This window comes from Pezoporus flaviventris, unplaced genomic scaffold, assembly GCF_033815535.1.
Source record: "Pezoporus flaviventris isolate CSIRO_AGI_PZ_B2104156 unplaced genomic scaffold, CSIRO_AGI_Pfla_v1 ptg000001l, whole genome shotgun sequence".
NCBI classification, from domain to species: domain Eukaryota; kingdom Metazoa; phylum Chordata; class Aves; order Psittaciformes; family Psittacidae; genus Pezoporus; species Pezoporus flaviventris.
This window is the reverse complement of record NW_026892549.1, coordinates 57793329-57818911: the sequence shown is the minus strand read 5'-3', so window position 1 is coordinate 57818911 and position 25583 is coordinate 57793329. Positions and strand designations below refer to the sequence as shown.

The following is a 25583-nucleotide window of genomic DNA, read 5'->3' as shown; positions in this document are numbered from 1 at the left end:
TTTCCTTATTCCCTTTGCAGGGCAGCAAGGGAGAAATGGGACCAGCAGGAATCCCAGGAGAACCAGGCTTAGCTGGTCTTCCTGGGCCCATGGGACCCCGTGGACCACCGGGACCCCCCGGCCCCCCAGGACCACCAGGGCCAGGCTACGAGGCTGGATTTGTAAGTGATGGCCCCAGTGATGAAGGGTGATGGAATGGAGCTGGGGATGGACATGGCTCAATCCCTTCTCCCCCTCCAACCTAGGGTGACATGGAGGGCTCGGGGCTGCTGTTTGCCAGTGGCTCCCCTGGACCACGTGGACCTGAAGGACCACAGGTAGCTCTGTGCTTCCCTCCTCTCCTCCCTAGAGCATCATGTCCCTTCCCACCACCCAGTCCTTATGGACCCCTTCTTGTTGCTTGCAGGGGGTGCCAGGACTGCCAGGGGTGAAGGTGAGGAGCTCCTCAAACACCTTCTTCACCCAGCTCAATCCTTGCAGGATGCATCCTGTGGGGATGCACCTGCTTTGACACCTCTTTCCTTGTAGGGGGAGGCTGGCAGCCCCGGGCAGCCTGGTTTGCCAGGACCAAAGGTAGGAATGCCAGGAGATTGCGATGAGCTGTGAGAGAGCACTTGGATTTGCGGGACATCAGGCAGCATCCCTGTGCTCCCCATCCCTGCTGGGAGGATGCTCCATTCTGCGTCTCACCCTTTCCTGCATCTCCTTGCAGGGAGATGCTGGTGCTCCTGGTGTGGATGGCCGCCCTGGCCTGGAGGGCTTCCCTGGACCACAGGTAGGGAGCATCAGCACCCCCTTTCCATCAGCCCCCTCACTTCATCCTTTATCCCTTGCAGCAGCTCCATCCCCAGCAGCCAAAATCCAACCCCATCTATGCCTTTAGCTGTTCTGCTCTAAGACCAGGCTCACCTTGTGCTTAGGATCCTGTCCCCATCATCTTGTTGCCCTGCCCACCACCATCTCCATGCGGGAACATGCCAGCCTGGTCCTTGCAGGCAGAGGTGGTGGTGATGGTGATAGCCTGAATGTCTTTGCTGGGTGCAGGCAGGAGTAGGGGGATCTCCACTGTGAGGTGCTGAGTGAGAAGCTCATCCCTGCCTGCTTCTCCTTACAGGGACCCAAAGGTGACAGAGGCAGCCCTGGCGAGAAGGTGGGTGACACTGGGGACACTGGGGACAGGCACTTGGTGGCATGGGCACTGATGGCTTGTGTCTTCTCTAGGGAGAGCGTGGCCAAGATGGTGTGGGGCAGCCTGGTCCCCCTGGCCCCCCTGGTCCCCCTGGGCAGGTCATTGGTGTCTCAAATGAAGATGTAAGTGAGGGCTCCGGGGGGGGGGGACAGACCGAGAGACATCACAGGGTGAAGAACCCCATTTTGTCTTCCTTTCCAGAAGTCTTTGATGGCTTTTCCTGGTCCAGAGGTAGGTGCTTTCCCACCACCCATTCCCATTGGAGGAGGGCACTGCTTCCTTTGGGAATCATTAGGGTTAGGGTTAGGGTTAGGCACCTTCCAAGCCCATCTAGTCCAACCCCAGAGGGAAGAGGGATTTGCTCTTAATCATCTCTGCTTCCCTCCGCAGGGCAGACTGGGTCATGCTGGCTTCCCGGTGAGTCCCTGGCAGGGTTGGGGACCACAGGGTGAAAGCAAGCTTTGGTGATGCTTTCAAGGGGGTTTGGTGGGTTGGGACTGATACAGGCTCTGTGCTCCTCACTGCAGGGCCCGGTGGGACCAAAAGGAGACAGGGGTGCAACTGGTCCCCAGGGCATTCCAGGGTTGAAGGTAACTGCTCCAGGTCACCTCTGCCTGGTCCCCCATCCTGCTTGGGTGCCGGTGATGATGCTATGGGAGGGGAGACCCTCATCCCTGCATCTCCCCTCGTGCCTCCTCCTTTCTTACAGGGGGAGAAGGGGGAGCCTGGTGTCATCATCAGCCCCGATGGGACTGTGGTCACAGCAAAGGTGAAAGGAGAAAAGGTGGGTGCACTGCAGGAATGGGGGCACATCCCATGGGATGGGTGGCAGGAGGGCCCAGTGGTGATGCCCTTTCCCACTCCGCTATCCACAGGGGGAACCGGGGCTACGAGGACCAGTAGGACCCTCCGTAAGTCACCATCAACCATCCCCATCCTCCTTGTATCCCATGGGAGTGTCCCTGCTCTGAGCATCCTCATCTCCTCTCTTCTTCCAGGGTCCCCAGGGACGAGCAGGGATGAAGGGAGAGATCGGCTTCCCAGGCAGACCCGTAAGACCTGCTCCCGGTTTGTTTGTCCCCTCGGCCATTGCCTCCTCCACCGTGTCCCCCCATCCCATTTGCACATCCTGCATCCCAATCTCTGCCATGTCGCTGAGGGTCAGGTTGATGCTGGGGTGCTGGAGATGATGCTGGGGTGCTGGAGGTAAGGCCATAGTGCTGGAAGTGACACTGGAAGGGGAATGATGCTCATCCTTGTGCTGCTCATCCAACAGGGACGTCCTGGAATGAATGGGTTGAAGGGTGAGAAGGGGGACCCTGCAGATGTCAGTGGCATGATGGGCTTGAGGGTGAGCATCACTGAGCCCCCCACCCTGGGTACACACACTGAGGGGCTCCCTATGGACCCCAGTCCAATGACTCTCTTCCTCGGGGACTGATTGCCCCTCGATGGCCTTTGGTGTCCCTCTATGGGGAGAGCCCATCTTGCAGGACCCTGACACAGCTTCTCTCCCCACCAGGGTCCCCCAGGACCCCCAGGGCCCCCAGGGCCCCCCGGGGCCCCTGGCAGCATAGTGTATGACAGCAGCAATGTGAGTAACAACATGGGCATGGTGATGGGGGGGATGCTGAGGGGTGGTCACCAGGTCCCCCCCCAGTGCCCCTTGCCTGGCTGGATGGGATGGAGGATGCTCCAGTGGCATCCAGTGTGGGGCTGGATCAGAATCACACTGAGGATGCTGCAGCCACTTCCTTTGCATTCCCACAGGCCTTCAGTGACTCTGGGCATCCCGTGCTGCCAGCCTTCCCTGGTAAGGGGGTGTCTCTCTCCTGGTACCCCCAGCAGGGTGGTACCTCCATTAGAGATGGAATGATGGGATGACATCTCTGCTGCTCTATGCAGGTTTCCACCAGTTCCCAGGACAAAAGGGAGAGAAGGGTGATACCGGACCCCCAGGACCCCCAGGTAGGTGACCAGTTCCCATAGGGCAGAGGTGGGCAGGGGGTGGCTCATGCCCATCCTTTCCTTCTCCCTTCTCCACAGGCCACTTCCCCTATGACCCCAGTCACTTCGGTGCCAACCTGCGGGTAAGCCCTTTGCCCACCTATGAGTACTGGCTGCACCCCAAATGCCCACCCTAAGGCTGTGCCGTCCTGCAGGGTGACAAGGGGGATGCAGGTCCCAAGGGTGAGAAGGGCGAGCCGGGCAGCACACCCATCTACAGCCCCAGCCTCTCCGGGCTGCCAGGACCCCCAGGGCCCCAGGGCTACCCCGGGCTGCCGGTGAGTACCCCATGGTGCAGGGATGATGGGGGCATGCGGGGGCAGAGGCGCCCCTGGGTGCTTTGCTCCAGCGATGCTCTCCCGCACTGCCTAGGGTCCCAAAGGGGACAGCATCGTTGGCCTGCCAGGGCCTCCTGGACCGCAGGGCCCCCCTGGAATTGGCTATGAGGGGCGGCAGGGCCCTCCTGGCCCTCCTGGCCCCCCTGGTCCACCGTCCTTCCCTGGTCCCCATAGACAAGGTGAGTACCTTCCCCATAGCACCCCCAGCATCCCACCGTCCTTCCCTGGTCCCCATAGACAGGGTGAGTACCTTCCCCATAGCACCCCCAGCATCCCTACCCATGCTGCAGCTTTCTCCATCTCCCCTTCTTCCCCCACCAGCTATGAGCATCCCTGGACCCCCTGGACCACCGGGACCCCCTGGACCACCAGGCAGCAGTGGGATGTCATTGGGGGTGAGGCGGAGCTCTGGGCAGGGAGGTGGTTGCCATCCATCGGCCGAGCCCTGATCCCCATCACCACCACCACTGTGCTCTGTGCCAGCAGCTCCACACCCTGCCAACTTACCAGGCGATGCTGAGCACCGCGCAGGACCTGCCCGAGGGCAGCCTCATCTTCCTCAGTGACCGGCAGGAGCTCTACGTGCGCCTGCGTGGTGGCATCCGCCGTGTCCTGGTGAGCTGGGGTGGGACCCGTTGGGGTGGCACTAGCACAGGGCGCTGCAGGCGGGTTTGGGGAGGTCTATGGGGGGGGGGGGGGTGTCCATGGTGGGGGGGGGGGTGGGGAGGAAAGTGGGCAGCTGGGATTTGATGTGCTTCTGCCTTGCAGCTGGAGGAGCATACCGTGATGCCCAGTTCGGCTCTGGTGAGTGCTTGTCTTCCAGCTCCATTTTTCATCCCCATCCTCATCCCATCCCTGACTGTCTCCATTTACAACCATCTCCAGCCCCATCTCCAACCATCACCATCCTCAGCTTGAACCATCCCCATGCCATTCCCATCTCCATCCCCAACCATCTCCATGCCATTCCCATCTCCATCCATCCCCAGCCATCTCCATCCATCCCCCACCATCTCCACCTCCATCCTGCATCTCTATCCTCACCCCCAACCATCCCCATGCCATTCCCATTTCTGTCCTTAGCCATCTCCATCCCCAGCCATCTCCATGCCATTCTCACCTCCATCCATTCCCCAGCCATCTCCATCCCCAGCCATCCCCCACCATCTCCACCTCCATTCTCATGCCATTCCCATCTCCATCTCCATCCATCTGTATCTCCAACCATCTCCATCCCCAGCTCCAAACATCCCCATGCCATTATCATCTTCATCTCCATTCATTCCCAACCATCTCTATCTCCAATCATCTCCATCCCCAGCTCCAACCATACCCATGCCATTCCCATTTCCATCTCCAACCATCTCCAACCATCTCCACCTCCAACTGCATCTCCATCCTCACCCCCACCGGGGGCATCACCACCCTCACCCCATGTCCCCTCCCTCTCCAGGACAACGAGGTGTACGACAAGCTGCCCAGCATCCACTACAGCGGCCCTCAGCCCGCTTTGCAGCCCCGTGGTCCCCTGCATCCCCTCCACAATCACAGTCCCCCTCCTACCGCCCGACCCTGGCGCGGGGACGAGGTGGTGGCCAACCAGCACCGCCTGCCCGAGCAGCCCCTGCTCCATCACCAGCACGAGCTCCTCAACAGCTACTACATCCATCGCCGCCCGGATCCGGCCCCGGTGGCTGCCCATGTGCACCAGGACTTCCAGCCTGCTGTGAGTGCTGCTGGAGGCGAGGCGATGCGATGCTCTTGGTTGATGAAGCCATGTCCTCAATGTGTTCCCCTCTTGGCAGCTTCACCTGGTGGCTCTCAACACGCCGCTGAGCGGTGGCATGCGTGGCATCCGCGGGGCTGACTTCCAGTGCTTCCAACAAGCCCGGCAGGTTGGGCTGACCGGCACCTTCCGCGCCTTCCTGTCCTCCCGCCTGCAGGACCTCTACAGCATCGTGCGCAGGGCTGACCGTGCCACCGTGCCCATTGTCAACCTCCAGGTACGTGCGTGCTTCCGTCCCCTTCCCAACAGCACCCCCCATGCACCCCCATCTATCTGCATGGCAGTGAGCATTCAGGTTGGATGGGAAATACTCTAGTGGAAGGTGTCCCTGCTCATGGCACGGGGCTGGAGCTGGATGGGCTTTAAGGTCCCTTCCAACCCAAACCAGGCTGGGATGCTATGAAGATTGTGCAGAGCTCCGATGATGCTCCTATGATGCCCCTTCTCCCTTCTTTCTCCATCCCCCTACCAGGATGAAGTGCTCTTCACTAACTGGGAAGCCCTTTTCACAGGCAGCGGGGCTCCGCTGCGAGCCAGTTCCCGCATCCTCTCCTTCGATGGCCGGGATGTCCTGAGGGACGCAGGATGGTGAGTGCCGGGGAAAAGAGGGGAGATGGGGTCTGGACTGTGTGGGGCAGCAGCAGCTCCCCACCTTCCTCCTTTGCAGGCCCCAGAAGAGCGTCTGGCATGGCTCAGATGCCAAGGGCCGGCGCTTGCCCGAGAGCTACTGTGAGACGTGGAGGACAGAGGAGAACACAGCCACTGGGCAGGCTTCCTCCCTGGGCTCCGGGAAGCTGCTGGAGCAGAAGGCCAGCAGCTGCCAACACACCTTCATCGTGCTCTGCATCGAGAACAGCTTCATGACCGCTGCCAAAAAGTGATACCCTCCTGTCCCCTGGGTACCCCGCATCTCCCCAGGGAAGGTTCAGCCAGCCCGGCACCCCCGTGGTCCTCAGGCCCCACATGCCCTTGCCCCGCAGGGTTTGCTTCTCCCACAGACCAAAGAGATCATCATCATCATCGTCATCACCCTCGGTTGGCAGGGGTTTGCAGGGGGTCAGGTTGCCTTCCTCCTCCTCTGGCTCCACTTCTAACCCTAATATTTAACCACTTTAGCTTGTGTCCCCCAGCCTGCTCAGATGCTCTTTCCAGGGGGATGTGGTGTGTCCTCCTGGAAAGCCTACAGGGGTTCTCTGACCGTCCCCCCAGCCCCATGCTGTCTTCACCAGGAGCTTGGGGTTGGACCCAAGAAGAAGAAGGGTTCTTCTTCACCCATCCCTGATGCTGAGGCCATGGAGTCTTCTCCAGCCAAAACCCCAGCATCCCACCCAAGCAAGGGACCATCCCTTGGCAGTGCCAGGGCTCCCCACAGATGGTCTCCATCCTACCAAGGCAAGGACCATCCCACCCAGTCCCACATCATCATCATCCTCACCTACACCTCCCAGCCAGCAGATGCGGGGGGGCACCATCCCCTCCACACACCCCACACCAGCACAGGGGGGGACTGGGTCAATGGGGTGGCCCCAATGTGGGGCCAGGCGTGCCCTTAGCATGTGTTTACATGCAGGTGTAGTGTTGAGGGCAGGCACTGCCATCGCCCTCCCCTTCCCCAGCACCAGCTTTGCTGCACGCTAAGGGCTGAGGTGCAGCAAAGCTGCTTTGAAAGGGGGGTGGGCAAACCTAAGGTGCTAAAGAACAAAAAGACGAGATCCATTTGTAACTAGCTTTTTTTTGTTATTGTATGGGACTTCTTACCATAAAAGCTGTGTGATGAGTCACACGGTCTCTATTTCTTACAGTCTACTGTATTTTGTGTCATTAATGCAATTTAAAGCCTGTGGATTGGTTTGGTTTTGTGTCAGTTGTGTCCTATAAACCATTTTCTAAAGGCACTGAATAAAGAAACGTTATCCTCTCGTAGGCTGGCTCTGCACGATGATGGGGAGGTGATGGCCAGGAGAACCACTGCACCCCATCCATATAGCCCTGTGTGGTCACAAGTGATGGCAGCCATGGGCATCCTGCTTATGTTTGTGGCCGGGGAGGACCACAGCCCTTCCAAAAACAGGTCCCAAGGGGTTGTGTCCACCACGGATCAATGGTGGGACATCAGTCTATGCTCACGCGGCCAAGACCCAACCACGGTGGCTGCGGTGCCAGCGCTCAAGCTCGCAAAGCACCAGCATCCAGCCTCTGCTCCTGTGCTGGTGGCACCTCTGCGGGGACCTGGCATGGTTCGTTGGCCAACGCCAGCTCTCCTGGCTGCTTGCGGCGGCTGTACCGGATGCCCACACCAACAGCTGCCAGCAGGTAGGTCACCGCCAGCAGCGTGAAGTAGCCAAAATACACATAGAACTGTAAGAGAGGAAGGGTGGAGAGGACCACGCTTGCAGCCCCCACCTTCATCCCACACCATTAAGGTACCACCTCCATCCTAGACGCTTCCCCATCCCTACCTGGGGATGCACGGACAAGCCCAAGCCCCTCTTGTCAGCCACAATGATGGTGATGATGGTCTTCAGCACCGTGGCGAAGAAGGTGTTGACCCCGAAAACGAGCGCGCAGAGCTCCTTGGAGAGGGACATAGCAATCTGGAAACTGGGGAAGAGATGGAGCACCAGTGAACCACCAGTACCAGCCCCATTGCTGGGGTGGAAGTGGGTCTCTATGGGTACCACGCACATGGCAATGGGCACTAGGAACTGGTAGGAGCTGCGGAAGAGGACGTAGGCAGTGTAGCACAGCCATATGTTGCTGGTGGTGTTCATGAGCAGCAGTAATCCTGCCTGGAAAGCCGTCACCATCCCGATCACCAGCTCTGACCACAGTGTCCAGCGGATCTTCAAGTAGCCAGCAGCGAAGGAGGCAACAGCCCCTGGAGAGAGGATGAAGGATGCTGTAAACACCTCACCAGCATGGGACCACCTTACATCCCCCAGCCTAATGATGCTCACCCTATTACCTCTATCAAAACACCCCCAAAACGCCATGAAGACCTGCCATTCCCAGGGATGCAGCAGGACAGTGGAGTCCCCCCCAGCATTGCCACACATCCCGCACTGTCCCTAACAATGCAAGCATTACCCAGCAGCGTGGATGCAGCATCCACCCCTCCATTGTACACACGGCGGTTGTCCGTGGCCGGGTAGATCTCATTCCAGAGGATCTGCACGTAGTACAGCATCAGGTAGTAACCAGCCGAGTTGAAGACCCACCACAAGGACCAGAGCCGAAGCTGGGGCTGCTTGGCCAGCGCTCCCACCTCCCGCAGCATCCGGCACAGTGCAATGTCCCTCCATCCCTTTGTCCCCCTGCCACCATCCCCCCCTGCCATCTTGTCCATCTCAGTGGGTGCAGCCCCATCCACAGCCCTATCAGGACGATTGAAGAAGAGGCTGCGGCGGGGCTGCTTGAGGAAGAGGGTGAGGATGAAGCCAAAGCTGACGAAGACCAAGGAGACGTAGTTGAGGCTGAGGAAGGAGACATTGCCCAAGCTGATGCAGAGCTGGCCCAGCACCGAGCTGGTGAAGACACCCAGGAGGACAGCGGAGCGGGAATAGCTGGCCATACGCTGGTAGCGGGATGGAGCGACGAGGGAGAAGATGTAGGAGGAGTAGGCGATGCGGGCGGCCATAGTGATGCCGTAGAAGAACTCCATCAGCTGCATGGCCAGGACAGAGGTACCCAACACCAGCAGCAGCCAGATGGAGATGTGGCTCAGGCTCTGCAGCACCAGCACCGGCTTGTAGCGCAAGTAGTCCGTCAATAGGAAGGTGGGTACCAGCACAGCCATGTAGGAATAGGTCAGCACCGGTGTGATCACGTTGGTCACCTGCAATGTGCAAGGAGGGGATGAGCATGGCCATGACATCCCCAGCACAGGAACAAGCCACTGACCCCCCTCCTCTGTAAGGAATGTGGTTCCTGGAGCTCTCAGCTGGGTGCATGGCTAAGACTTGGCCCCCTTCCATGCTTGGGAACGTGGAGTTCCCACGGACACAGCAGCCTGCTGGGACCGGAGCCAGCATCCCCTGGTCAGGGGACAACAGCATGGGGCCCCTCCTCATCTAACCCCATCATTGCCATCAGCTCAGCAGTGCTCAGCTCTGTGTCCCCAAATGTGCACCAGCATGGGAGGGTCTCCCTTAATGGGATAGGGATTTAGCATCTCCCCCCATAACTGGTTGGGAGCCTGGGGACAAGGCTTTTAATACTGGGGAAAGTTGAGCTTGGGACTTAAGGGTCAAGGTTCCCTTGCAGTGTGGTGGCACAGGGCTCCCTTGCAGAATGGTGGCACAGGGACATGCTGCCAGCCAGACCCATACCACATCACCTTCTCTCACCTCCATCCCCAGCGCATGCCCCATTGCCTGGAATGTGGCACCCCTCTGCACCCCAGGACCACAGGAGGATGCTCTGGCCAGCCCCAGGGTAATGAAAGGGGGGACACCAAAGGGGAACAGGCTATCTGTGGCTCACCTCTGCCTGTGTGAAGTTCTTATCAGGCCCCAAGAGATAGGGGGTGATGAAGCTCTCCCCAGGCCGTATCTGTGTCATGAAGCCATAGAAGCAGAGGTAGAAGACTTGTAGCTTCCAATGCTGGTCCGGTGCAGCCTCCGATGCCGGCTTTTTGGCATCCTCATCCTTCTTGGGCATGGCTCCACCAGCTCTGCAGCAGGACAGCGGTGTTATCCCGGGGACCATCAGCTAGATGAGCTTTGTGGGCAGCCCATTGCAGGCGCGCTCCGATGCATCGAAAGCCACGTCGCTGCAGTTCCTGCGGAGAAAGCAGCCTTTGGCACAGGCTCAAATTCCTCTATAATCACAAGGCAAATAAACAGCACTACCTTCTCCCCAGGAGATGTTCTTGCAAGAGGAAAAGCAGGCTTACAAGTTCTTGCAAGTTCTTGCAAGCGGAAAAGAGGAAAGATGGGGGGGCCTGTTTCAGGCAGCATTTGGGCACCTCCTCTCAAAGAGCCTGGATGCAGGAAGCACGTGGGTTTGCTTCCTCGGCTCCCATCATCTTCTCCTCCCCTTTAGGAGTCAGTGAGTTGGGGTTTACCCCCTCTCTGAAGCAGAGTTGCAGACCCAGAGGTGGAGGGATGCAGATACCCTGCGCCAGGGGTGCTCCGGAGGGAGATGGTGCTGGTTGTGAAAGTGAGTTCATGTGCACACTGGGTATGGGGCCACCCGTGTTAGACACCATAGGCTTGTGGCTGCCCCTTTGTTCTCCCCTGGTGGGATGCAGTGCTCACACAGCATCACCCAGTGTGGGGAGGATGCAAAGCGCCACAAAGGTTCATGATCTGGAGGGGGATTAAATGCTTAAATCCTAAGATTTATCCATAGGAAAGCTGGCAGTGCCGGGGAGGCCTGATCAGTGGTCACGGGATGAAGGCAGGGACTGGGCGTCCTCCTACGTGCTCCCTACTCCCACAACTGCTTTTTGAGCCATAAAATCCCTGTGTGCCAATCCACGCCATGGGAGCAAGGTCTAGAAACCCAATGACCCTTCTGATTGCAGAGCAACTAATCATGGCCATTAAATAACAAGTCCATGGTCCCAGCCCACGCCCCTACCACTGCCATCCTGCGTGATGAGAACCCCCTTCCACATAACACAAGCAACTAATGGGGAGAAGAGAAGAGGTGGGAGAAAGCTGGGAAAAGCTGGCCACGATCAGAACCAGCAGCAGGAAGCAGGGTGCCTGTGAGGACTCACTGCTCCAGTGGCATTCCCATGGGATTTCAGCATGTAAGCATTGCCAAAACAAGCTCACAGCCAGGCAAAATAGGGGGGTAAATAACCCTTAAATAGGTCCCTGGGCTACAAGGCTTATTGGGTGCTTGCTGGTGCTGGAAGGGACTCTGTGCCAGGAAGAGCAAGGAGCAATGGCTAAGCCCCCACTGAACGCCCACCCCAGCCCTGCACTGTGCCCTCCTGGACTATGCCCCATTCCCACTTATCCTGCTCGGATGTGAGTGATCGCCATCTCCAGCAGAGACTCTCGGGAAGGAAGGGGGGGGGGGGGGGGTTCATGCAATGGGATCCCAATGGGCTGTTGTCTACCTTCCACTCCAAACTGCTCCCCATTTCCTTTCACATCCATGTGGGATGGATGTTTCCCTGACCCAAAGGAAACCATGTGCCCTAAAGCCAGTTCTGTGTGAGTGCCCTGGTGCCACCATCCCCTGGGGGGCTGGCTCTGAACTCACGGCACGTGTGTCCGTGCACATGCAGGTACCCCAAGCCCCGAACCCATCCATCCAGACCCATCCCTCTGACCCATCCGCTGCTCCCAGGGAAGCGGGTGCAGATCCCAAGGGACGCTCCCGGCTCGGTGCTGTTCTCGCTCCCGAGCAGAGGGTGCAGGGCACGGGCAGTGTGAACCTGACCGCTGGGTTATCATGCTGTGACCTTGACAAGGGATCGCCATCATGCGCTTGTCAACCCGCGGCCACGAGCTCCGGCACAGCTCCCCACAGGAGCCAAAGCCACCGAGGGACAGAGGGAACAGGACCAAAAGGGGGGACATAGGGGCATGCTCTCCCCATAGCCACATGTTGGTGGCACCGCTAAAGCGTGATATATATAGTGGAGAAGCCACTGAGGCGATGGGGGTGTTTTGGTCCATAAAACAAAGTGGGAATCTCCCCAGAATACATCCTCATCCACTGTGTGGGCACTTCTCTGCATCCTCACCGCGCCCAACACCCTGCTCCTTCAAGAAGGGATAGGGGTACACATGAAAGAGGGGGACCGTGGGGGCACCCCACATCCCGAGCGGCAGCCGGTGGGCACCCGCATCCCCGCAGGTACCCGGGTACTGCAGCACAGCGGGTACCGCAGCACCCCGTACCCCCGCAGCCCCCGGGGCCGTACCTGGGGGGCAGTGGGCATGGAAGCGGCGGGCCCGGGCACGGCGCAGGGGGTCTCGTGGCTCCCTATGGTCCTGCTGAGAGCCGGATCCGCAGCGAGGAGGAGGAGGAGGAGGAAGAGGAGGAGGATGTCGGAGGGAATGGGGGGGACTCAGAAAACGTGGCCGTGCCCCGAGCGCGGGGCAGCGCGGGGACTACAATCTCCACAGTGCAGCGGGCAGGAGGAAGGGGAGGAGGAAGAGGAGGACGACGGAGAGGAGGAGGAGGAGCCGGAGCCCGGCCAGCCCCTGTAGGGCAGCGCCAACGCTCTCCGCGTGTGCCTGTGTATCCGACACATGGAGGGGGGGTAAGGGAGAAACCCCTCCCCTCCGAGCCGGGGGTTACTTCTCCGCCCATCCACAGTGGCCTCTGGGTTGTGTGCACCTCTCGCTTTCGCGTCCATCCACGTTGGCCTCCCCGCTGTGATTTAATGCCCTGCTGCCCCAAGTGGCTTGTATTTATTCTTACATCACCCCCTCTCCACATGTTTTACAACGGGGATTAAAGCACGGACCTGCACCGGTCCCAGACGGAACAGCATCCGTACAGGGAAAAGAAGGATCGGGCCCTGGAGCTGGTGCAGGGCTCATCATCACATCTGAGAGCATCTTCTCTCCACCCCCTGTTCCAGCACTCATCCTGCTGGAAGCAAATGCAACCTGACAGGGCTCGGAAACTCCGCTGAAATATTGATGTGCTGCTGCCTCCAGTGTGGCAGCGGGATCCAGGATATCCAGGGATCATCACAAGCCCTTCCCATCCAGGGCTGGGAGGGGTGCAGTCTGGCGTCTTCCCACCCCATCGAGCCCCTTTGGTGCTTAGCACCAAAACAGCGTGGCAGAGCCTGCAGCAGCGTTTATTACACTTGGAGTTTCCCTCCTTTTCTCACCCAAACGGATAGAGCCAGGGAGTGTTATTGGGGATGGAGACATACCAAGTCCTGTGTTAAATGATGGCATGTTTGATCCCCAAAGCAGTTTTCTCCCAGGAGAGGAGACCAGTCCTGGGGAGGATGGCAAGATCACAGCACATGTGTCCATAGGCTCTCCGTGCCCACCATATACCCCCTGCCTGTGTTTGGGACCTTGTCTTTCCATGCCAGGACAGTGGCAGCCTCCTTACATGCAGCAGGAGCACCCCAGGGTGTGTCTGGGGACACTGGGACCCCCATGCACCCACCCCAGTGCGTGTCCCTTGACAAAGTGATGCTGCTGCTACCAGCCCCAGTCCCTGAGCAGGCTCCCCCAGCTTGGGATCGCACCCAAGGGTGCCAGGGCCAGGCAGGCAGATGCATTTGTGCAGAGGGCAGGGTGCTGGCAGCACAGGGCTCACATGGGGAGAGCAACCCCCCAAGCCCAAGGGGTGGCATCCTCCAGTGCCTGGATGCTGGGGCTTGGGGCTGGAGATGGGGCAGGGGAAGGGGCTGGAGAGGGGCAGAGACAAGAGCAGGGGCAGGAACTGGGGCAGGGGGAGGAGCTGGATAGGGGCAGGGCAGGAGAAGGGGCAAGAACTGGGGCAGGGCAGAGGCAGGGGCAGAGTCAGGAGCCGGGGCAGGAACTGGGGCAGCGGAAGGAGCTGGATAGGGGCAGGACGGGAGAAGGGGCAGGAACTGGAGCAGGGGAAGGGGCTGGAGAGGGGCAGGGCAGAGGCAGGGGCAGAAGAAGGGGCTGGATAGGAGCAGGAAGGAACAGAAGCAGGGGCTGTAGCAGGGGGAGGCTGGGGCAGGAGAAGGGACTGGGTAGGAGGCAAGGGCAGGAGCTGGTGCACTGTGAACGTCTGATGATGATGCTGGTGCTGGGTAAGGGGCTTGAGCAGGGTCTGCGATATGGGCAGATGCACGGGCAAGGTATGGGACAGGGGCAGGAGCTGGGGTAGACCTAGGATCAGGGGCAAGAACTGGGGCTTGGTCAAGGAAGGGAAGGGAAGGGGCAGAGCCGGGTGGGTCGGGCAGAGCGGGAGGGGGCCGGGCAGAGCGGGAGGGGGCCGGGCAGAGCCGGAGGGGGCCGGGCAGAGCCGGGGGGCTGGGCAGGGCACATCCGCTCGTCTCCTCTGGTATTGCTTGCCCCTGGCCGATCCCTCTTTGCTCCCCACAGCCCTTCTCGCCGTCCGTCCGGGCACAGGTAGGGCTCTGCCTTCCCTGGGGCGTTGTTTGCTTCCCTTCGCGTTGTTTGTCGGGACCGGGCTGTCGGAGCTGCCCTCGACCCATCCGTCGGGTGGGAGGTGCCGTGTCCCCCACTCGGGGGTGGTGGTGGTGGCATCGCGGGGGACACAGTGGGATCCCCCCTTTTCCTGTCCCTAGGGCTCCCCCCCCCCCGAGTTCCTTATGAGGCTGCTCAAGAGTTTTCCATCGCGTACCCTGATGCTGCTTGGCTCCAAGTTTCTCAGCCCAAACAAGCCCCAGAGTGGTGTCCTGGCACCACAAAGGGGGTCCCCAAGTGGGGTGACTGGTCCAGCATGGGTGTATGAGTGATGGGCAGGATGCTGCGGAGGGTGAGCCCTGGGTTATGGCTTTTGGATGGTGGGGTTTGGGTGTGAGCATCCCACTGGGACTGCTCTGGTGGTTGTTCCTGAGCAGCTTATGGGCCAGATGCAGCCCCAGCATCAATGCCAAGGGGAGGAAGGGGGCTCAGGCCTTTTTTGTGGAGTCTCCAAGCTTCCCCCACAGGTGGGTGAATCGTCTCCTGGGAGCTCATTTACCCAGCTGGGACCTTTTTGTTCTCCCTCTGAAATGCGGCTGGCTCATCAGCATGTGCCTACCATCACCCCTGTTTGGTCTATTTGGCTTTTTACTGGGGCAGCATTTACTGCCCAGCTCCTTGCAGTAAGTTCCTCCTGGAGTCTATGTGGGGCTTTGCTAACCCATCCTGGGGAGGATGAGGGTGGAAAATGCGTCCTTGTAGCAGCCTAATGCTGTGAGGAGCATCCTGCAGTGGCCTCAGTGCTGCAGAGCATCCCCACCTCAGAGCAGATGCTGCATGGCCATTGCACAGAGCACTGCAGGGCAGCCACCTCCAGGGCTGTGGTGCCCCATAGGGTTCCGTGGTGCAGGGGTGTGGGGCAGAAGCTGGGTGCTTCATTCCAGGCTTTCCTGGCTGTGGACGGTTCGTGTTCTCTGTCCTTGCAGGAGAAGGTAGAGTCTGCATCCCAAGGGATGCAATAGCGAGGGAATGATGGTCCTGGTGGGACCCTGTGCCAGGGTTTGGGAGGTGGACATGGGTTCCCAGAAGTGGAGGGGATGGAGGGCAGCACCTAATGCAGACCATCTCCAGGTGTAGGTCTGGGGATGGAGAGCCCCATTGGAGGTAAAGCAACGCCCAAAGTCTCCATCACCTAATCCGTGCTTTCTAGGAGCATTTCCACAGTGGCCTGTGGGAGGATGCAAGAGGCAAACCCCTGTCTGGTGGCCAAGGATGCAGATGCTGAAACCACTGCCAGAGCCCGCTGGGAGGTAGTTGAGGGATGCTCAAAGTGCTTCTGAATTATGTTTTCAATTGCGTCTTCCCTTTGTTGAACGCCAAAACTCGGGGGGGAGGGGGGAAGCCTTCACTGAGGAGAGGGAAAGAGGGTCTGCATGCAAGAGCAACCAACCCAGCATCTCCTAGGAAGGGGTTAAACCTGGAGCTCCAGATCTGGTATCCTGATTGCTGCCTACTTTGGGTAAAAGCTTTTTTGGCTCCATTTCAAGGGCATGGGCTGGAGGATGACTCAGGAATCTCTGCCACCGAGGAGCAAAACCCTCTTGTCCTGACATTCCCAGCACAAGGTGATGGGGTTTGGGAAAATTCAAGTGTCCTGGATGGCCCCAGATTGAGAAAAGCTGCTTCCAAGCAATTCCCGTTTGTCCTTAGGGAATTGGGGTGGTGGCATCTCTGGCGCTGTGTAATGCTGAAGTGCCTAAATGGGTGTCCCCAGGATGTGGTCCTGCTGTGGTGGGCACAGGGGGAGCAACCAGCACCAGGACATCCTGGAGAAGGAGGAAAAGGCTCCTTAAGGGGAGACCTCAGAGCATCTCCAGTGCCTAAAGGGGCTGCAGGAAACCTGGAGAGGGGCTTTGGATCAAGGGCCTGTAGGGACAGGACAAGGGGAATAGCTTTAACCTGCCAGAACAGGGGAGACTGAGATGAGCTCTTAGGCAGAAGCTCTTCCATGTGAGGATGAGCTTTAAGGTCCATTCCAACCCAGTCCACAGCCAATGTGGGGCTGGGAGTGCTGCTGTGGGTTACCACCGTGTGCAAACGCACCATGGCATAGGCTCTGCCCCCCAAGTCCTCCCATGTCACAGGTGCACATTCCTGGTTATGACATTTTGCACCAGCATCCTTGCTGCTGGGCAGCCAGTCCCCTTCAACAGGGCCCGTTGTTTGGGGAATGCTTTTGCACCGTAGGTCCAGGGGTGCCCAGAGTGATGCTGACTTATCCCTGAGATGATAGGAAGGAGACCTCTTGGTGATGGCAGTGGGTGAGGGCATCCAGGCTTCAGTGCCTGAAATGACTGTCTTCACCCTTTTATGTGTTATGGGAGAGCAGGGGAAAGAATGGAAGGCTTGGAAATAATGGGATGTGGAGGTTTCAGGTTGGAATTCATCTCTGGAATGGCCCTGCTTGGGGCAGGAGCTGAAGCAGAGGGAGTCACTCACACTCTGGCTTGCTTTGTGTCTCTGGCCTTCAAAGATGGAGAACAAAGTACTATTTAAAGGCTTTTATTGGAGTGATAACATGAAGGGAATGCTTTGAGCAGCTATAGAGAGGAGATCCAGAAGCCCTTCCCTGTATGGGACAGTTGCCCCATGGTGGCCTTGGCAGTGCTGGGAAATGGTTGGACTGGATGGGCTTGAAGGTCTTTTCCAACGTGGTTGATCCTATGAATCTCAGGTAATGTGTGTTACACCTCATCCAGGCTCTGCTGGCCATCCATGCGCCACCATCAGGGGACCAGGATGCAATCCATGCCCAGGTGCCCCAGCCTGTATGGTCTCCATCCTTCCCCTGGCTTGCAGCCTCCTCTTCCCAACCGTTCCTGAGGGTTAGCGTGCCTGTCATCAACAACAATCCCTGCCACAGAGATTTGCACCAGATCTGCTGAGCTCCTTGCCTCTGGAGCAGAAGGAAAATGGATTAGAGAGGGTTGGCTGTTTGGGAATGGCCCCATGAGCAGGACTGGGCTCCGCACACTCTGGGTCTCCTTGGGCTCACCTCTGCTTTGGGGGCTTTTGGGTACAAACACCCTTCTGAAAGGCAGAGGTTAGGCTTGGCCATGGGTGATGTCTGTTGCTAAGGGCTGAGCTCTGGCTCTGGTGCTTTGCCATAGACTCATAGAATCATCTAGGCTGGAAAAGACCTTTAAACATCATCAGTGCATCACATCTTTTAGTGATGTCTGGGTGTTGCAGAGCGCACATTCGGTTCTCCAAATCCCATCCTGAGGACCTAAACTGGCCCAGTCCAATGGACCTAATCCCCATCCTTCCCCATAGGCAAGGACGTACCAGAGATTCCACTGTAAATGGTGCATCTCATTCTGCTGGCTGCTCCCAATGCCTTCTAAGCCCACCAAGGACTTCTTGCCACCTAAATGAAGAGCCTGCTTGTCCCAAAACCAGTCTCCACCAGGTACCCAAGACCCAGGCCCTACCTTCTCCACCCTCAGGGATGCTGCGGTCCCTGCAGGGATGCTGGATGCTGCTGGCATCTGCTGGAAGAGGAAGGAAAAGGCAGGATACTGGGTTTCCCCCCTTGCAGCTGATTTGTCCTCTAGGAGATTATTCCCCTTCCCTAGCTTACAGGGGGATTTGCAGCCGCTCCATCTGCTCCGGGCCAGCAGGTCATCGGGTGCTGGGATGTTCCTGTGCCCCAGATGATGTCTTTGGTCCAGGGCATCCTGTGTTGGGCATTTCTGGACCTCCCCTTCCACCTAGGATGGCCCCAAAGTGACTTAAACAGAGGCAGGGAGTTGGAACTGGGTGAACTTTAAGGTCCCTTTGAATCCAAACCAGGCTGGGATTTGATGATTTTATGATTGCCTTTGGAAAAGCAGGCAGGGAGACATGGAAGGAAAGCATCTCAATATGGGCTTTCCCAGAAGTACCACAAAGTTCTTTCCAGGCTTTTATGGGTAAGCAAGGGTAAACAGGAGGAGTTTGCTGTCTCACTTGTGCTTTTAGAGCCAGGTTTTCCAAAGGGGAAAACCAAGGGGTGATGTGGGTCTCTCCCTTCTCCCGCTCTGTTGCTCCTGTGTTACCAGCAGACACCAGTCGAAGGTGGTGGATAGCAGGGAGACTGGAGGGAAGTTAGGGAAGAGCTGATGACAGGTGGGCTATGGAGGCTGGGTTTATAGGGACTGACTAGACTAGGTTCATGGAAGCAGCACGAGGGGTGATGGTTTATGGACCACAGGACATGGGAGCCTTTGCCTGTGCCCGTATCCTGGCCAAGAGCAGGTCTGATGTGCCACTGGACCCAGGACCATGCTCCCCCTTTGTCCCTTTTCATCAGACATGGGGACATGTGGGACCCCCCCAGATCCTATAGGGATGTTCCCAGGGATAATAAAGAGGGGAGCTCCAGGCAGCACAAGTGAGATGCTGAGACAATGATGCTGTCCCCATCCCACTCACCCACTGCCCATGATGGGACCCACTGCCCTGTGTTCCCCATCCCTTACAAGGAATACCGATGGAGGCAGCCACGTGTCAGCTTGGGAATCTCTTATCTTTACCTTCTCTCCCCAAATGGACAATGTCTCTGCTCATTACGTACCTGCCCAGGGGGCAGATGTCAGTTCTGCTCATGGCTTTTCTCAGCTCATCTCTTGATGGGCGCTCAGGTCCCATCACATCATGCTCCTGCCCATGGGGCTGCCCCCCTGCCTGCCCCACGGCTGTGCCCATCTACAGCCCCCCAAACTCGGGCTCACCCTGCTCTTGAGGAATGGGGGTTTGAAGGGTGTCTTGTTGAAGGCTGGAAAATCACAGGCAGTGCTGGCACGCACGTGATGTGTGTATGTGCAGAGCTGGAACTGGTTTTCCTTGCCTAGGCAGTGCCTGGGAGGAGAAGCCATCTCTGAAGTCTGCCCTTTGAGGCTGATGCGTCCCGACTGCTTGTTCACTGGGACATTAAAATCATTGCCTCTGTCTGCATAAAACACTCAGTAATGCGGATGATGGGAACACGGGCTAGGGAAGGAGCCTTCTCTCCCCTGCACCACGAGCGGCAGCACTGAAAACCCCAAAGCAGCAGAGCAGCAGCCTGACTAAAAGAATGGGGCTGGGGATACAATACAGATGGAACCATCTTGCTGAGGTTCCCATCTCAAAGGTGTACCGCAGCTCAGGGATGCGGTGATGCAGTGGGCAAACATCCCCATCCCGTCTAGTGTATCCCTCACCAGCTGCACAGTGAGTTTTCCCAAAGAGCTTGTGTTTTCCCTATGGGGTTGCAGCAAAGCAAGAGAATCATAGAATCATAGAATTCCAGACTGGTTTGGGTTGAAGGGAGCTTAAAGCTCATCCAGTTCCAACCCCCTGCCATAGTGGAAGGTGCCCAGTTCCTCAGGGCATTAGAACTGGATGAGCTTTAAGGTCCCTTCCAACCCAAACCATGTTATGATTCTATGAATCCATGTCTGAGCCCCCTTGTTCCTGTCTATCAAAATACACACATGATGCCATGGTCGGGGGGGGAGGGGTGTCTGTCTTTTTCTCAATGCTGGACTCGGTGACCAGGAGTTTGTGCTGATGGGCATGGAAACAAACCATTACTAAGGATTCCTTTGCTTGGGGCTGTTTTGCCCTTGTGTTTCCCTGCTGCCTGGAATTCAGTCACAACAGCAGTGCTGGGAGGATGCTCTTGCTGGTTTTAAGGTGGTGGGGGGCTGGCTGGGCATCCCAGGGTGCAGAGAGCTTCCAGGTCCTTCCCTGCTGCCTGCACTGTATCCCAAACTACTCCCTCTGCTCCTCCAAATGTGAGATGCAGTTTGGATTTCCCATCTTTTTTGGCTGGTTTGGGGCTTGTTTTTGTTCACTCTCTGTCTGTTATGATTGGGACAGTGGGATTCGACATTTACTTTGCTTGCGTAGTGGAGTTCCTCAGGATCCATTTTGAGACCTGTCCTTCTTGTAGGTGACACCAGCTGGCAATGCAGCCACTCCTTTGGGGACATGGCTTCCCTTCAGAGAAACATATAGGGTCTTATAAGGGAAAAAGCATTCATTCCGAGGACAGTTGGTTGCTTGGAGGGGCTGTGTAGTCTCCATCCTTGGAGGCTTTCAAGCTCCAAAAGGATGCATCCCTGAGCATCCTGCTCTGATCTTAGTGCTGATGCTGCTGTGAGCAGCAGGTGGGACTGAAGCCTGACCTCGGGGAGTTCCATGGGCTCCCCTCCTGCAGATAGGCTCCTTCCCATGGCCGTCATCTCCGGGTGCCCGGGTCACTGGGGATGAGCCTGGCTCTCGATGAGTCATTGGGAAGAGGAAGATTCCCCCTTGGCACACACAGCCTGCCCCAGCACATCCAGAGCAGCTCCAAGTCCAAGCAATGAGTGGGGCCTGCAGCTCACCCAGGTATTTTGGTTATGGAGAGGCTTTTGTGCCCTCTGGCACTTGGCTTATTAATGGCTCAGGCTGCTCGGTGGATGTTATTGATGGGTAATGCATGCCCCAGTTAACTTATAGGGAGCAGCAGCAAAAAGAGAGCAATACAAATAACCTGGCGCCCAATGCCACTGGAATGTGCGGGATTATTCCCATTGCAGCTTCATTTCTGGGTGAAAGGCTGAGAGAGTTGGGGTGGTTCAGCCTGGAGAAGAGAAGACTCCTTAAGGGGAGACCTTAGAGCAGCTCCAGTGCCTAAAGGGGCTGCAGGAAACCTGGAGAGGGGCTTTGGACAAGGGCCTGTAGCGACAGGACAAGGGGAATGACTTTAACCTGCCAGAACAGGGGAGATTGAGATGAGCTCTCAGGAAGAAGCTCTTCCCTGTGAGGGTGCTGAGGCGCTGGCACAGGGTGCCCAGAGAGGCTGTGGCTGCCCCATCCCTGGCAGTGTTCAAGGCCAGGTTGGACACAGGGGCTTGGAGCAACCTGCTCTAGTGGAAGGTGTCCCTGCCTGTGGCAGGGTTTGATACTGGATGTGCTTTAAGGTCCCTTCACCCCTAATCATTCTATAATTCTATGACCCTTCACAGCCCAGCTCTTTGGATGGCTTCCCTTGTTCAGGGATGCTGGGGTAGGACCTGCCCAACCTGCTCTGCACGCAGAGAAAAGCATAGACAGGGCTTTGCTGCCTGCCCTGTAACAGCCTGGATGTGATGCTCCCCATCCTTTTGTCCCTTCCAACTCAAGCTATGTTCCCTTTCCCTCTGAAATTCTCTTATTCTGGGTGAAAAGCATCCATTGGGTGTACTTCCTCCCTGTGTGCCTAACCTCTACCCCATCCTGCTCTGCAGGCTTCTGCTGTGGACCACCCATTTCCATCCTGTGCTCAGCAATGCCCGTTTCTGGTGCAACTGGATCCTCTGAGGAATCACTCTGGAGCTCCAGGCCAGCCTGCAGGGTAAGGTAAGGTGAGCTCAATCGCTTCCCACATCCTGGTTTTGGGGGATGTCTTCTGCACTGTGCTCTCCCTTGGGCTATAAACCACAGCGAGGATGTGGCTGGGCTCTGCAGAGAGAGGAACTGCTGCACTGCAGGGACGTGGCTCTATATGGAAGGGGGTTTTGCTCCCTGCAATGCTGCTCACAGGGATTCGATGAGAGGCTGGGGCCTCTGCATCCATGCAGGTCTCCTATTGCTGCCACTGCCCTCATTGCACTTGGCCACCTGCTTTCTGCATGCAATAAGGGTCCATTAAAACCAAGCCAAGTAGCTCAGTTGGGAAGTGCACAGGCGGGGTCGTTTCCATGAGCCATTCTTGCTTTTGTTACTAAAATAGATCTGCTTTGGCCTGGGGCCATTGTGTTGTCCCAGGCATTGACTATCACAAATGGACAGCGGGGCAGCATTTTCCATTAGTGAAGAAGAGGAGGCGCATCTCCGAGTGAGAAGACAGCTCCATAAAGCAGCAATGTTTCAGTCACAGACAAATCCACCTCTCTTCTTTCTCTTTCCTTTTCCAAGTGTCGCTAATCCCTGTTTTCATCATGTAAAATGCTGGGAGAGCCCGACCAGAGCAACGGCCTGTCCCTGTAACAACATGGTGCCTTTTGGGTAAGGGGATGGAGGCTTCAGGTAACTCAATACAGTGCAGCAGGAGTAGAACTTGTCCCACAGCCTACTTAGAGGTCTGTCTGTGATCAGTGGTGAGGTGTGATGGGTACTGGTTATGCCTGGTCTTGAGTATGCATCATCTAAGGCCACTGTCTGCAGCTCCAATGTGCTATGGGCAGCTCCTGAGAGATATATCCACCTCTAAAGGGTTGTTTTGGGGGGTGGAGAATGGCTTTGTAGCCATGAGCTGAAGGAAGGATGCGTTTAGGAGCACATCCCTAGAGGGCCCTGTCTCTTCCCTGCTGCATCTCCCTGAGTGCAGCAGGTCTTGGGGATAGGATCCCTATTGCAAAGCCCAAGAAAGCCAGGACATGTCCTTTCTGGGGAAGCTGAGTGTCCAGCCTGAGACCATGTCCCCAAACTGTCCTCCTACAAGTGCTCCTGACCCCAGTCTGTCCGACAACTCTGTTCTCTTCTCTTAGTGAAGGTGCTTTCCTGCAATAAGTGGTTATTGACGCATCACTTTGATAAACATTACAACATCCCCACCAGGAACGTGTCTTCATTTTTCTGCCTTCCCATGCTCCAGTCCAATATCCCATCCTTTCTCCCAGCCCTGTTCCCACATCCATACGTAGGACAGCAGCCTGGGGTCTGTGCAAGCCAGCAGCTTCTTTCTCAAAGCAAAGCAAGGTGGTGTGTTGGTTCTAAATGCTTAGTCCTCTTCAAGGCTGTGTTTTGCACCATGGGATTTCATCCTTTGAAGGCAGAGTTGATCCTGTGCATGTAGTACTGTGACTGTTGCATAGGAAATCTTTGGGTGTGAGGAACCCCATAGATTTCCTATACAATAGTCCTGGAAGAGGACTTTGGAGACCACTTGGCACTGGGAAACTGCTGCTCCATCTCACATCCGGCAATGCCATGAGTGATCCAGGATAGCCTGAAAAGGTTTGGAGTTAGCAAGGTGCTCTGGTGGGAAGCATCCATGGAGGAGACACCTCTTTCCGCGGGATAGAGGCTTTGACGTGGGTTAGTGGTGGCCTTGGCAGCACTGGGTTAAGTCCATTAGGTTGGACTTGATGATCTTGAAGGTCCATTCCAGCCTGGTTGATTCTGTGCCTCTATGATTGCAACACAAGTCTATGGAGGGGAGGGAATGGAGGGTGGGTGATGGGGACGTGCCTACTAGTGGCAAATGATTTCCCAGCTTGACCCTTCTGCTTAATAGGAACATGAAGGTGAATGAGCAGCAGCATCGATCCTGGATGTGGGTGATGAGCTTGGCCCCCAGTGTCCGCTCCCTTTCCCACTGTCCTATCCCTGCCCTCCCCTTCACGCCTTTCCAGAGAGATCAGTCAGAGCACGGCACCCCAGGCCACCGACCTTGCTGGGGGCCAGGGGGACACCATATAGGTGCCTGCAGAGAGCTGTCCTGCTGTCTGATGGGCTTCTCCCAGCTGTGGCTGCCTCTCCGGTAAGCATCTCCCTGCCATCAGCTTGGGGGTGCGGGGAGGCACATGCTGGGGTGTTGGTACTGGTAAAGGAGGATGAAGCCAGGAGGGGCTGGGCTCTGCTCCCAAGGAACGGGACAAGAGGAAACGACCTCAAGCTGCACCAGGGTAGGTTTAGATGGAGCTGAGGAACAATTCCTTCCCCACAGGGTGCTCAGGCATTGGAACAGGCTGCCCAGGGCAGGGCTGGAGTCACCGTCCCTGCAAGTGCTCACACACCGTGGAGACGAGGCCTCAGTGCCATGGGTTAGTGGTGGCCTTGGCAGTGCTGGGGATGATAATAAAGGTCTTTTCCAACCTGGCTGATTCCATGATTCCATGCTGTGTGCCAGGAGGCATGTTTCTCATAGGTAATGATGCGCCCAGCCACACGCTGACTCATTGAGTCAAGGATGTATTAACAAGCAGCAATGCATTGATGGGGTTTAATTCGGGCTTGGCTCACAGGGCAAAATGGATCTTGAAGCATCTCCATGTTGTTTTTAAGTCTTTGGCTAAAATGTGTTGGGAAGCCAAACCTGAGCACAGGTTGGAAACCTAGAACTCGTAGAAAGCTTGGTTTTGGGGCAGAAAGAAAGATGCTGCACCTTCCCTCCCCATCTTCTGTGGCTTTAGCCACAGATTTCCAGCAGCTGAAAATAACAAACCATTTTAATCTCAGTATTGCTGGTTCTGATCTTTTAATCCAGCTTGCTTTCTGCCTAAAATCATTCCTCCACCTGCCTCTCTATTATATAATTATGCAGAAGATTACTGAGGAGCCAGATTTAGCTGGGCAGCACTGGGGAAGGCGGTGAGCTATGGGGACGGAAGGTGGGGGGATTCTTCTCTCCCTTTGGCCATTGCCTAACGTGGGAGGGGAAAACAGTGAGCTTGAATGCTTTTGGCTGTGTCCATAGCTTGGGTTTGAGCATGGGAAGTTTCTCCTCCCTCAGTTTGTACTTTGTTGGGATGAAATGCCCCACTTGCTTGGGTGGTGGCTGGAAAAGTGCAAACCTCCCATACAGAGAGGGTTTCAAGTGAAACCTTGCACTTCTCTATGATGTTTGGGGTATTTTATGGCTCTTCTGTCTGAACAGCATGGTGATACGGTCTGGCCTTGAGAAAGGCTTGGGACTGAGCTCCTGATGCTTCCCATCCCTGAGCAGAGCTGTGTGCAGGGGAGCAGCCACAGGGAAGAACCAGCAGTGCTGGGTTGGGATATGGCTTGGAGCAACCTGCTGTAGTGCAAGGTGCCCCTGCCCATGGCAGGGGGTTGGAACTGGATAAGCTTTAAGGTCCGTTCAAACCCAAACCTTTCTACGATGCTGTGATTCAATGATTCTATGATGATTCAGTGATTCCAAGAAGGCACAAAGGAGGCCAGAGCTGTTCTTTTTCACCAAAGCCCAAGCTCAGCTGGTTCTTCAAGGAGCCTTAAGTGTTACCTTTAGATAGGAATGGCTCGAGCTCTTCAATGATAGGATGGCTGGAGATGGCTTCTCCACTTCTGACTGGTGCAACCTATAGGCTTGAGCTGTGATGGGAAAAACAAGAGGATGTCTTAGGCTCCAAATACAACTTTTCCATTCCCCAGCCTGAGTGTCCTGACACTGATGGACTGGTACCTGCAGTTACCAAGGGAAGGCC

The 25583-nt window shown here is 56.9% G+C and overlaps 3 protein-coding genes across 5 annotated transcripts in view; 2 read left to right on the top strand and 1 right to left on the bottom strand.

Moving 5' to 3' along the window:
* COL18A1 (collagen type XVIII alpha 1 chain) overlaps nucleotides 1-6781 on the top strand; it is a 36216-nt gene extending 29435 nt beyond the window's left edge. For both annotated transcript variants that reach the window (XM_061459587.1, XM_061459579.1), the window contains 27 exons: nucleotides 21-161; nucleotides 246-317; nucleotides 407-433; nucleotides 529-573; nucleotides 713-775; nucleotides 1115-1150; nucleotides 1222-1311; nucleotides 1391-1420; nucleotides 1580-1606; nucleotides 1717-1779; nucleotides 1899-1973; nucleotides 2065-2100; nucleotides 2188-2241; nucleotides 2466-2540; nucleotides 2712-2783; nucleotides 2960-3002; nucleotides 3095-3157; nucleotides 3236-3279; nucleotides 3352-3474; nucleotides 3569-3713; nucleotides 3856-3929; nucleotides 4021-4149; nucleotides 4303-4338; nucleotides 4988-5260; nucleotides 5340-5537; nucleotides 5793-5908; nucleotides 5988-6781. In XM_061459587.1, coding sequence (XP_061315571.1) covers nucleotides 21-161; nucleotides 246-317; nucleotides 407-433; nucleotides 529-573; nucleotides 713-775; nucleotides 1115-1150; nucleotides 1222-1311; nucleotides 1391-1420; nucleotides 1580-1606; nucleotides 1717-1779; nucleotides 1899-1973; nucleotides 2065-2100; nucleotides 2188-2241; nucleotides 2466-2540; nucleotides 2712-2783; nucleotides 2960-3002; nucleotides 3095-3157; nucleotides 3236-3279; nucleotides 3352-3474; nucleotides 3569-3713; nucleotides 3856-3929; nucleotides 4021-4149; nucleotides 4303-4338; nucleotides 4988-5260; nucleotides 5340-5537; nucleotides 5793-5908; nucleotides 5988-6201 — 2364 coding nt within the window. In that variant the 3' untranslated portion in view covers nucleotides 6202-6781. The remainder of the gene's footprint in view (nucleotides 1-20; nucleotides 162-245; nucleotides 318-406; nucleotides 434-528; nucleotides 574-712; nucleotides 776-1114; nucleotides 1151-1221; nucleotides 1312-1390; nucleotides 1421-1579; nucleotides 1607-1716; nucleotides 1780-1898; nucleotides 1974-2064; nucleotides 2101-2187; nucleotides 2242-2465; nucleotides 2541-2711; nucleotides 2784-2959; nucleotides 3003-3094; nucleotides 3158-3235; nucleotides 3280-3351; nucleotides 3475-3568; nucleotides 3714-3855; nucleotides 3930-4020; nucleotides 4150-4302; nucleotides 4339-4987; nucleotides 5261-5339; nucleotides 5538-5792; nucleotides 5909-5987) is intronic.
* Nucleotides 6782-7445: 664 nt separating this feature from the next.
* Nucleotides 7446-12434, bottom strand: SLC19A1 (solute carrier family 19 member 1). The gene is made up of 6 exons (XM_061459595.1): nucleotides 12207-12434; nucleotides 9803-10100; nucleotides 8408-9155; nucleotides 8006-8198; nucleotides 7780-7921; nucleotides 7446-7678 (listed from the first exon to the last, which is right to left on the bottom strand). Exons 2-6 carry the CDS (start codon nucleotides 10025-10027, stop codon nucleotides 7487-7489), a joined length of 1500 nt encoding a protein of 499 aa, XP_061315579.1. The 5' UTR covers nucleotides 10028-10100; nucleotides 12207-12434; the 3' UTR covers nucleotides 7446-7486.
* A 9249-nt stretch (nucleotides 12435-21683) lies between these two features.
* PCBP3 (poly(rC) binding protein 3) overlaps nucleotides 21684-25583 on the top strand; it is a 44390-nt gene continuing 40490 nt past the window's right edge. For both annotated transcript variants that reach the window (XM_061459605.1, XM_061459607.1), the window contains exon 1: nucleotides 21684-21797. The gene's annotated coding sequence lies outside the window, so the exon portion shown is untranslated. The remainder of the gene's footprint in view (nucleotides 21798-25583) is intronic.